General features: G+C 39.2%; 1 protein-coding gene across 1 annotated transcript in view; it reads right to left on the bottom strand.

The window, feature by feature from the left end:
* Nucleotides 1-12,532, bottom strand: part of galnt16 (UDP-N-acetyl-alpha-D-galactosamine:polypeptide N-acetylgalactosaminyltransferase 16) — a 42,066-nt gene that overhangs the window by 22,408 nt on the left and 7,126 nt on the right. The window contains exons 2-5 of the mRNA XM_053335268.1: nt 9,453-9,634; nt 7,790-7,888; nt 7,612-7,679; nt 964-1,029 (exon numbers count right to left, since the gene is read on the bottom strand). Of these exons, the coding sequence (XP_053191243.1) occupies nt 964-1,029; nt 7,612-7,679; nt 7,790-7,888; nt 9,453-9,634 (415 nt within the window). The remainder of the gene's footprint in view (nt 1-963; nt 1,030-7,611; nt 7,680-7,789; nt 7,889-9,452; nt 9,635-12,532) is intronic.

The raw sequence follows: 12,532 nt of genomic DNA, 5'->3' as shown, positions 1-12,532 counted from the left end.
GAGCAACTCTCTGCTGCTGCATTGTAGCATTTCTTGTCAGTTTCTTTTGTTTTCTTTGACTTTTCTTTGTCATGTAAAGCAGATTGAATTGTCTCTGTATGTAAAAGCTGCTGTGCAAATAAATCTGACATGTCTTATTTTGTTTTAATGGAAAAAGGCTGGCGATTTTCTATATTTCTATTGTCATCAACTAATTTCCTGTGCGATCCAAACCAGCGATAACTTTATCCTACTTAAAAGGATGATGTGATTGTATCCAATGTCTAATATATCTTATTCCTCTGTGCTGTCCAAAAACGATTAAAAAAACATGTCCATGATGAGTCACACCGTTCCACTGAGTGACTTTCCTTCATCTTTGTTTAAAAGAAGCTTCAATGATGAAAAACAGCGATGAAGTTTTCAGTCCCCAGAGAGTAGTTCTGTGTAAGGCTTCATATCACAACCGCTAGATTGTGTAACAAAGTTCTTTGAGAAAAAGTCAAGATGCTGTGATATGAAGCACCACAAGCTAGTACTTATATGAAACTACCCTCCGGAGACTGGAATAATTGTTTTGTTGGAGCCATTTCTAAACAAACTACAATAATCTTTGTGGTGAAAGAACATGTAAGTAAGAGTGGCTCATTCATGTATTCCTAATAGTTTTTAGATAACAGCAGAGGTCTATGGTACAGAGGAATAAGATATATCAGACTTTGGATATACACACACTACTTATGAATAGGATGAGTTCATTCGTTGGTTTGGCTCTGAACATGAGATTTGTTGGAATCCTCGGCCGTATCCTTTATTTTTTTTTCTTTATTTAAAATGCCATGTGACACAGCTATGCTTTAAATTCTGGGTACATGCAGCATCTTTAAGCCTGGTATCCTTTCCATTAAGCCACTTTGCTTCCTCTGCACCTTCCCCACAGTCCCCCCCCCCGACACACACACACACACACACACACACACTTACCCTCTCTCCTGCCGTTCCTCAGGCATCGCACTTTGGGGATCTGAGAGAGCAGCTGGCAGTCCTCAGCTGGAGGAGGAGAGCAGAGGAGATGGGATGTTATGGTGGAAGCAGAACACACACTGAGAAAAAACATGCCTTTTTCATTGCCTCATCTCACAGCCTGTCACTCACACACATCACACTGCCACACTTAAATGGATTTAGTGCACTTAAACACACATATATACAGTCAGATAAGAACATTACAGATACACACCCTCAGTAAACAATCCATTGTGTGTACTGATAGAGACACATAGACTAAAGTATAATATAACCTATCACATTCAAACACAACATCCATCAGCGCTCCATCAAAGTCCCGCATAAATATTCAGAAACATATAAACACAAGAAAAGCACACAGCTCAAATGGACTGAGTGCTCGAACAAAAGAGATACATTTCACTGGATAATTATGTTTTAAAATCCTTTTTCCATAAACAAATCCAGCGAGCAGCCCATTCCCATCATCCACTCCCTTTTTCTAATTGAGCAAAAATCTGGCTCAGACCGTCTGTTGATGCGTATGGACGGACATTATTACAAACAACATGCAAACACAGGTACACAAATACACACACACACACACACACACACCCTTCAGAGGATTAGCATTAAAGTAGAGAGTGAGTAGGATCTTGCTGAGGGATTGTGGGTAGGTCAAGCGGACCCCCTGTCAACAGCGACACAGACTTTATACTGACAGAAACAAGCATGACAAGTTGTAATCCTCCTTGATTAAATTTGCCGTGTGTACAAACCTGTTTGCTTAGTTTTAAGCTGTCACATCACAGGGAATGTGTGTGTGTGAATGAGTGGCAATGTATTAGTGTTTTAATGGCACTCATACAGAGGGGACAGCTGGGGTGTGTGTGTGTGTGTGTGTGTGTGTGTGTGTGTGTGTGTGTGTGTGTGTGTGTGTGTGTGTGTGTGTGTGTGTGTTTGAAGAGGAGGGGGCTTTAACTCAGGACAGAGGAGCAGAAAGTCATAGATCAAACCCACTGAGCAGATGTTGAATACTTTTAGCCAGATTGTGTGTATATGTGTGTGTGTGTTTGTGCATAAACATACATGCATGCAGCCACATACTATGCACTACTTCTATCCATGTTTACTCAGAAAAAAATGTTGTCCTATAAATCAATATGTAAGAGCAACACTCACTAAAAAACAACTTCTTCAATAACTCAATATGAATATTTATTTTGCAATTATTCCAAATCAAATATTAGCAGTAGGGATCTAAAATGTGGATTTTATAAATGAATTTCAGGACACACCCTGTATGATTTTCCGTTAATTCAACCAATTAAACTGCATTAACTCCTTGTATACAAACAAAAACAGCGCCACAGTGACACATGTGTTAACTGGAGTGTATTTTTGTCTATTGGAGTCACATGCTGTCGTCTGGACTCACATTAAAGATCACTGTCCTTGATTGAGGACAGTGTCCTTATGATTAAGGCAAGCCTTAACAGGATTAGGCTCAAGCTGGATGATCTCTCCCCCCCGGTTGCACCACCAGCTCCACCTCCAGCCGTCTGCCTGCCAGCTCACATCAACGCACCAATCAGCTCACACTGTCACTGCCTCAGCTGACTGACTGAACCTTCACCTGCAGTGTGGACAAACTTAACCTTGTGAATAATCTAAATTAAACATTTGTGAATACTATGACTCGTTGTTGTTGTAATTTATTGTTGTTGCTAGCTATTTGAAAATGAAACAACATATTTGAAAAAAACATCAATATGTTGACTATAACAACAACCTCTATAATTTGGTTGAACTGACCCTTTTTCCAATCCTAACCTAAACCCTAGTACTTTTAAATTGATTTTTTTTAGCTTGAACACAGAAGAGGACTTAAGCTATTAAAAGCTGTTAAAGACATAAGTGTGGCTGCTCTCACAGTCCTGCATCAGGATGCTAAATGATTTAAAAACCAGCCACTCTGAAAAAACATTTTTAAAGAATATAATTAATATAATAATATAATTAACTTTCCTTCCTTCCTTCCTTCCTTCCTTCCTTCCTTCCTTCCTTCCTTCCTTCCTTCCGTCCCTCCCTCCTTCCCTCTTTCTTCCCTCCCTCCTGCCTTCCTCTGTCCTTTCCTTCCTTCTTCCTCCCTTCCTTCCTCCTTTCCTTCCACCTGCCTTCCTCCCTCCTTTCCTTCCATCTTTCCTCCCTACCTCCCTCCTTCCTTCTTCCTCCCTTCCTTCCTTCCTTCCTTCCTTCCTTCCTTCCTTCCCTCTTTCCTCCCTCCCTCCCTCCTTTCCTTCCTTCTTCCTCCCTTCCTTCCTCCTTTCCTTCATTGACTCGAGGACAACAGGAGGGTTAAAGAATATAATTGAGTAAAAGTAATATTTGTCTACTTCTGGCAGTGTGGAGGTTCGTATTCATTTAAACATTCATCTTCTCCAGTATGCCATGCTTTATTACCCAAATTATTTCAGGTCTTTTTCCTTAATCAGGGTGGTAACTGAGGTTGTTTCAGGTTTGGTCTATGTCTAATTGATGAACTGAACATAATAAGCCCAAAGACATCACAGTTACCATTCTGATGGGGGCAATGGTAATGCTGTTGGAGATACGTTTTGCAACGTGTTTAATTTAGCTGAACTGAAGTACGCAGCACTGTGTGTGTGTGTGTGTTTGTGTTTAACGTCATGTGGCAATATGTGATTTGTGATTAACCTCCTGCCTTCAAACTTCAACTCAACAGCCGTTTTATTTCCCTTTCTTGGTAGGGCTTGTTGAGATGTTTAATTAAACTCAGCGTTAGAAAGAGGCAACACAGGGACACCGCAGAGAAGAGCTGGAGGAAACGGAAGAGTTGGCTAGAGGAGCGTTTATTGCTGCACAGTCAGACTGAGTCAAAACTAAAGGCCACAAACTGTAACCACATTCTGCAGAGAATTAGAGCGGCAATTGATCTGTGGGATACATGTAGACAAACCAATTAATTGCTTTGTCTGTAAAATGTCAAAAAAATTGTGAACATTACTAGTTAAGATTTTTTAAAGCCCATGTTAACATTTTAAGAGGTCTTTAATTATCCAATCAACCACCGCAAATGGGGTGGGATATTCAGTTTATCATCATGTTTGACATAAAAACCTTCAAAGCCTTCCATGTGAGAAGCCTCATCCCACAAATATATGATGGGCATATTTGAGGATACATATTTGTATTTGTGGGCTTTACTTGAATATCTCTGCATGACTTACAATTCAAAAAGTTCCTGATTTATCTTATACTGGTCTTTTATGCCGCCCCTCTGTTCAGCCTCTGTCTGAAACTGGCCACTCCTGTCTCTTTAAGGCCCATCTCCTAATGAGTCCTCTCTGTTCTGACGTGTGATTTCACATTTGTTTTCTTACTCGAAATGGAAACTTTGCGATTACATCAGTACATGCACGAGTCTGAATCACATCCAATGAAAGTGTAAAACATTAACAACCTTAGCATTAGAGGCTACAGTGGCTGTTCGTGGTCATGGAGAATAGAGTTAACTTTGATAATGGAGTGAAGCAGGCTGAAGCTATAAGTTTTGAATTTTAGGGACCATTTTTACCTCCCGTTTTGAAATTTTGACCATGTTTAACTATCTGACATCAAAACAATATAGAAAATCATGAAAAGTATGTCCCCTTTAAAAAATAAGAAGAATTATTATTTGATTATCATAATAGTTGCAGATTAAGTAGCCCTATAATGCTCGGTTTCACATGATAACTAATATTTGATATTTAATTCCTAAATCGGGGGAGGTTAAGCATCTTGCTGAGACACCTGAGCAGAGACAGACAATTACGAGACTGTTTTGAAACCCTGTTGGATCTGCCAGTGCGCCGTGGTTCAGGTAAACTGGCAGCAGCGGTGGAGAATAAACGAGGCTCTAGTGAGCTAATAGGGCTCCTGCTGCTTCTGCACTGAGACACTTCTGTTTAGATGTCTGGCCAGCTCTGACACCTCTGAGTGTGTCTTTGTGTGTGTGTGTGTGTGAGAGGCTGAGTACACAGTGAATGTAGGTCGCTGTGCTGTTTGCAGAAGAAGATTCATGTGGTGGTGATTACAGAGAGCGTAAAGCATGAGCTCATGATTCTTCCGCCTAATGCTGACAAAGGGGAGTAATTATAAAATCATAGTCCTGGTCAGTAATATAAAAAATATCCTGCATTATTATATATTTCCAGCCCCTCTAAGTCAGTCCATGTGGTAATTTCTGTCTTAAGTACATTTGGACGACTATAAGGATATGAGCTCAATATAAGTAAAAGCATATTGTTCACAATTAATATTCTGGCTCATCAACAATCTTTTGAAACTTTGCCTTTTAAAGTTCAAGCCCAATTTAAATACTTAGGAGTTAATGTCACTAAAACATTTGCAGATCTTTATTACTGGTCGAGTACTGTAAGGATGATGGTCTACTCTACAGCCTCCAAAAACAACCTCCATTATGGCTAAACATAGAAAGGGCATGTTGCTCCCACTCTTTCTCTTTCAGCTTTGCTATTCTCAGCTCTGCCCACTGTACGCACTGAATCATTAGAGAGTCCAGTAGTTTCTCATATACTCAAGATTTGGTCTGAGGTCTGAAAATGTTATAGATGGCAGGATGCTTCTCTCATTGAAAATCATTCTTTTGCACCCTCATTTAACATTAACCTGACACACCAGATGGTTTGTTACACAGAACCATCTGAGCTGTCCAGGGAAACAGTTTGAAAAAGGGCAGCCACTTTCAAAAATACCTGACAGGTAAATGGATGAACCATCTGTCTATCACCATCTATCACCGAGTTAACTTGCGAGGCAGCTGGATCCGCAATGCTGATTAGTCTGAACCACCGGTGGATAACTTGAAGCGTGACAAAATGAATTCTCGTGTGATCTTATGACTCCAGCTAAGTTTAACAATACAATATCTGATATTTGGTTTTTGTAAAGGAATTCATAGCTTGTAGATATATTTATTTGAGCAGGTATTTAGCATAATATCCATAATATCCTGTTACTTCAAACCAGTCTTCAATGGACTTGATACTTTCATGAGATCCTTACAATAAAGGAAGTTGATCAAATATGATATAACTAAATTGATTTTAAAAAAAGTCATATTGTTATTTATTTGATTGTATTATCCTTTACACATTTTCTACCATTTTCTTATTCTTTATTTATTTACTCACTGATCTTATTTTCTCAATGAATTATATTACCCTTGACACTTTGGAAATTTTGTTCATCTGACATTCATGCCAATAAAGCTCATTGAATTAAAAAAAAAAAAGTTTATCAACTTGACATGTTCAACAACTGTGCAACATTTGACATCAGCCTGGCAAGACGACCTAGATAGAGAGATTGCAGAGGAGCGGTGGCTGGCGGCCCTGGAACACATTCATAGCTCTCCAGTGTGTAGCAAGACACGAGCTGCAGCAATTCAACATAATACAGTGTTTACATTGGTCTAAACAAAAAGCTCAATAACGATATTTACAGAATTAGATCCTTCGTGTGATACCAAATCAAATTATTGGAGCAATACTTTTCAGACCCTATCAAGAATTTTGCATTGACTTATTGATCCCTTGATGGTGGTTGTGGGAATTAGAGGCTCTAACATGGAAAAAAAAGTCCAGTGTGGAACATAATAAGTCATCATTTGTCAGCCAACTGGCACAAAGATTGGTCTTACTCAATTTGAAACACAGAACTGCGCCAAGACACTCAAATCTAATGAAGGATGTAATGAAACACTTGGAACTACAGAAAATTGAATTCTCTCTGAAAAAAACAAGCAGAGAAATTTTACAAAATTTGGCAACTTTTTATAGACCATTTTAACTGTATCATATCATACAGACAACAGATAAGATGGTGCCTTTGACCCAGCAAATTATGAAGCATTTAAGATACTCATTTAAAGGGTACGTGTCGAGCACATTTCTAGGTCTATAGTTTTACTCTGGAGCTCTATTGGAATATCTTTGCATGATTTACAGTTTAAAAAAAAGCTCATTTATCTTATATTGGCTCTTTATGCAGCCCCTCAGTTCAGCCTCTGTATGAAACAGGCCGTTTTTGCAACCTTAGCAATGATCCTTGTACATGTAAACAATCTGATATCATCACGAGTAAGAAGAAAAACATTACATTCAGAGAAGTGGGAGCATTTCTATAAAGGTCCGCCTCAAGTATTGGAGCTTTGACCATGTTTCACATTGACATCCAACATTATAACAGTAACAGGAAATCACAAAAAGCATGTCATGTCCCCTTGAACTGTTCTGCATTAGCACTGCAATTTGCACCTTTTTAATAGTCTTTTTAAAAGCTTTCTTCACACTGCCATGGATACATTAATATCCCTTATTTAATTTTCTGTGATTTAATTCTTCTAACAAAAAAAAGTAAATGATCTGAACCAAGCCACCACATCTGTAATTTGTGTCTTATTATAGAATATAAAACCCTTGCTCCGGTTGTTAAGACCTTCATTTATTTAAATTGCTCTTAATTACAGAGTACATGACCGCAATGTCACGCATTAAACTCAGCGTCTATAGCAACAGTTAAAAAACAGAAACTCACGGTCAGAGCTGAAGTCATCTATGAGGATTAGTTCTTGAATCAGAGCTGGAGGACTCCTCATCAGGACACTGTCAGAGAAGTAGAAAGGATTGAGAGCAGACCACACACACACGCACAAAAGAAGACGTAAATGACATTGTTCCTGTCTCATCAGGTAATTTGTGTGTGACCTCATTACCTTTTTATGGTTCGCAGGAGAGTAGAGCGAGCCTCATTGTGGAAAGTGATGATGATACTCGTAGAAGGAAGTTCGGTGTCATAATTCAGCGATGCACACCTGCAGAGGAAGTACATTACAGCGCTGAGAATGAGCAGTTTAACTCATGCATATGTTAAATAACTCCACACTTTCTGACACCTGGTGATAGAAATATTCAGAGTCACTGCAGGGTCACACACACACACACACACACACACACACACACACACACACACACACACTGGGCAGCAATTTGGGCAGCTGTCATTAACACCGGTGCCCTGCAGAGTCACCTCAGCATTGTTGCCGTAGAGAAATGGAAATATCCGGTTGCCAGGCAACAGTTGCACAGATTTCTGACCCAGTTCGTTTTATGCCTTACCTGTTGCCGGGGGCTTCAAGTCCAGGTCAGAAGACATGAAGATGAATTATCACAGACCACTGATTCTATTATTAAAAACCATTTTATGTTCCTTTAGCACAGAATAATTACACACTATAAACACTTTGTTGAAACAAATTTAGGATGTTGAGGTGACATTATTATTAGGTTAAACTTCATGAGACCTTTGTCCTTTTCTATTATTTTATATCAGGTTTATTCCTTCAAATTTTATTTCTGCTTTTAGAAAAGTACAATTATTGTGAAAATGACAAGAGAAAACACTGCTTTAGCTTCATTTGTACCTTTGCCTACTACTCTGTTCTGTTTATGAATCCCTTATGTCCGTTCCTGTTGTTAAACCTTAACAGCATTTACCAGACATAGAAGAGGCATTGCAATCTTTCACATGTGGGTTTTTGAAAGCAAACAAATCGTTTTACAAGTGGGAGAGAGGGACAGTTTAGAAAATCTCCAAATACCGAAAAAACTGCATCAACATCGAGAAGAACAAGCTGAAACTATAAACAACCAGGACAAGATGGACATACTGCATTGTACACTGAGTACAAAAGGTCTTCAATGAGTTCTTGATATAGCTCTGTATACTCTAGATCTTTATCAGGATGGGTTTTTTAATTAAAACCTTTTTTTAAGGTATTGAGTCATAAAATGTTTGAATTGAAGGTTTATTCTTCATCTTTGCAGCTGCAGCTTGACCAAAAAAAAAAAAAAAAAAAAAACTCAACACAAGGCTTCAAGATGTGGTTGAAGGTCTTGCTTGGAAACAATGAGATAGTTGGACCTTGTTAAGTTTTTTTTTTCTTTTTCAGTTAAAGCTAAAAAAAATATACATATATATTGTTTAAAGTAACACATGTAGGAATATCATAAACGTTCAGTTATTGCTGTGGGATTTCATTCATTTCCTTCATTCACAGTTTAGGGTTAGATTCTTCAAAATGAGCCACTTAGTGTCTATATCTTGGTCTCAAATGAAGTGTTTATATTATTTTGTCTACCCCCTCTGTCTGAGCGATTAAGTCTGGACTGAACTCAGCAGTCAGGATGTTCAGGTGAGGGAAACCACTTCGGATACAATCATCTTAGTTGACCCTCACACTGCCTGTAAGTGTATAAGACGGATTTTTCTTCACAACACTGAATCCATGTGCAGCTTAAGTAAGATTAGTCCTTGATCTTCTTGTGCAGATCAACGCAGACAGACAGCACCTGGGCTTAGACGTGAGCTCTCCTCACCTGTAGTGTCGGGTGTCTCTGATGGCTCGCTCGCTGCCCAGCCGGTCGCTCTCCTGCAGGTTGAAGGCGTGTTCTCTGTACGGGTCGTCGCCCGGTTTCAGCTGCTTCCCTGCCAGGTAGGCCTTCTCATCGAAGCCGCCCAACAGCTGACCCTGCTGCTCCACCCGAGGGGGCTGGGTCACCTGTAGAGGACACAACGATCATATCAGTCAGAAGGGCTGGGAACAAGACTGATGATATTTTAAAAAGTCAGTTTAAGTATAAAAATGTTGTGTGGATTTAAATTACACACAAATCCTCTCTCTATAAACACACAGAGAGCCAAACACAGCAGCTTGGGTTGTTTTTGGTGTCAATACTATTACTGAGAAACACCTGGACAACACATGTAACATCCTCATAATGGGAGGCTTTGGTATGTTGTCTTTTATTGTCTGTCTTAATAAAACAGGCTGTAGATCATTTTTTAAACTCCACTGTTGGATTTGAAGGGATTTCATGAGTCTGCAGGTCAGATGTCTTTTCTCAAGGTTTAAAACACTAAAACTACTACTGTACTCTGGCTGAAAAGGAAAGAGATTTTTTTAATGATAGTCAAAAGTGATGTGCTGTATGTTCGCTGCAACTAAGGTTTATATTTATATACTTATACCAGAAATCAAAGTTTATTCTTGACCTTGGAACAGTTGGAAACAGTACCTAAGATACAACTACAAGGTCTGTGTTGCTGACCTGGATCCTTCAGTCAAATCTCCATCCTCAGCAAATGCAGTTTGTCTAGTTGTCATGGAGATGCAGATGTTAAAATGTACATATTTCTGAGCACGTTGAGGACTTCTCGTCTGGTTAGGGATCTATGTCACCTCTCTTCTCTCTCATTTCCTGTAATCTCTCTCATCGTGGGGGATCGAGCCTTCTGCTCTGCTGCACTGCGTTTGTGGAACAGCTTTCCTAAATGTCTGAAGGCAGCACGGACCCCAGACTCAATTCATAATATTAACTCTTATTGATATTTTCTTTATGTTATGTGTTCTAAGACTGCAGCACTTTGAGTTTTACTATGAACTAAAAGTGTGGTATAAATTCAATTGATTAAATGTATTTGTTATTTTCATTCTTGATTCTTGATTAGTGGCTTGATTCATTTTTTTAAAGATAAATTGTTTAGTTTAACTTGTAGTAAAGAAACAATAGAGAGAAAAAAGCCCAAAGTGGTATCCTGATGATGGTTTTTGATGGTTTGTCTAAAACCAAACAAAATTCAACTGAGCATACTCCATCCTTTTATCACAACCACATTTATTTTTAGAGCTTTTTTGCCTTTATTTTACAGTGGGTGGCACAGAGGCCGACAGGAAATTAGGAGAGAGAGAGAGAGAGAGTGAGGGGGCAATGACCTGCAGCAAAGGGCCAGAATTGAACCAGGGATGCTGACTTTATGTGGCATTAACCTCTCAGCAACCAAGGTGCTCCTCAAACACATTTTTAAAGGTCAAGAATGAACTCAACAAAGATATTCAATGTATAATATAAACCTTAGAAACTATCACATTTGAGAAACAAGCACAAGCAAGGAGGAACAATTTAAATGGTCAAAAAATGATTAGAACTGTCTCTGATTTAATAAAGTTTCTGTTAATCAACCAATCAACTAACTGTTCCACCTCTATATTCAAGGTTAAGTCTGCAATGAAAACTGCAACACTGGTGGTCTAAGATTTAAAGCTTGGTTTTTCTGTTGCGCTCAGTTTAAAGTGCAGCGAACTGTCAGCCAAAATGATTAAAATGCAAATGCTCTTTTTCTTATTCAGGTCAGTGTGTAGTGCTAATGGGGCAAAATAGGCTGGGCACTCATCAAATCAAAATACACAGTCTATAAATCCTCAGTAATGAATGTATTTTCTCCACAAGGAGCTTTCACACTCACTGGCACCCTGGGAGGGTGAAACAGCCCATGAATACATAAAGACAGATGAGAGCAGCCCTCGTCAAAGGGAAGCAACAAGCAGAATGGACAGATAGAAGAATGGAGGGAGAGGAGAGAAAGGATGAGGATTTATTAAAGGTCGGTGTGCTGTAGTTACAGGATTTTAGAAAAAGCTCTTCTCTGCACCAGGTCCAAGTCCAGGTGAGAGTGACCTAATTTTCAGGCTTTTCTGAGGAGCAGTGTGACCCTGAAAGTTTCAAGGATTGTCTGCAATGCACAACTAACGCTGATATCGCTGTGTTACCTTCACAGACCGTGGTTTTTTAATTAATGGCTCGTTCACATCTTGTTCAGGTTGTAATTACGAGCAGCCGAGTGGAAATAAAGGTTCCTGTCGGGGAGAGAAATCTGACAACTATGATCTATTCCATTTGGCAAAGTGCAAAACAAACAAATAACTACTGTACAAAGCCACTATCGCTGGCACATTAACACTAATAGAGTCAATTCAGCTCATTTAAATGGAGATAATCATTGTATTGTTTGTATTCACAAGCCGCCACAGATATGCAACACACCAAATGCTAGAAATGGGACCATCTTGGAATAATGTGAACACTGCAGGACTGTATATAAATATAGACCGCGAAAGGGAAGCCAAAATATTTCAATTGCCCCCCTGGTGTGTAGCTGCGGCACAGTTCATAAACCCTACCCCCCCCCCTCCATGTTAGCAGATGGGACATGAGCCAAAAATCTCTTTCTGTCATTATAGATAGTTCTTATCATGCTGATGTTTATCCAAGGGCCCATTTTTCTGATAAGTTTTATTGTTTTTAATTAGTTATTTGATGATGAACCTCCATCAACTCTACTGTGCAGACTCTAGCTTCGAATGATGCCACACAAGAAAGATTAGCAGCTCCTGTAAAGTTATATATATAGTCAGTGTACTGGTACAATAAAAACAACTGTCTATTTCTGCGGTGAGAAGGGTGAGACTCCGACATCCATGAAGCACCCGTATCACATACTCATAGAAGTGGAGTTACAGCCAGGAAACTACTGTTTTTCATACAACATTCAACATATGAAAACACAGCCTTGCACATTTGTTAGTTTCTGCCTTCTCAACCTGAACTCATCAGACACT

The sequence above is a fragment of the Scomber japonicus genome, chromosome 16 (genome assembly GCF_027409825.1).
Source record: "Scomber japonicus isolate fScoJap1 chromosome 16, fScoJap1.pri, whole genome shotgun sequence".
Taxonomy (NCBI): domain Eukaryota; kingdom Metazoa; phylum Chordata; class Actinopteri; order Scombriformes; family Scombridae; genus Scomber; species Scomber japonicus.
Note: the sequence above shows the minus strand (reverse complement) of the source record. Positions and strands in the feature narration are given on the sequence as shown.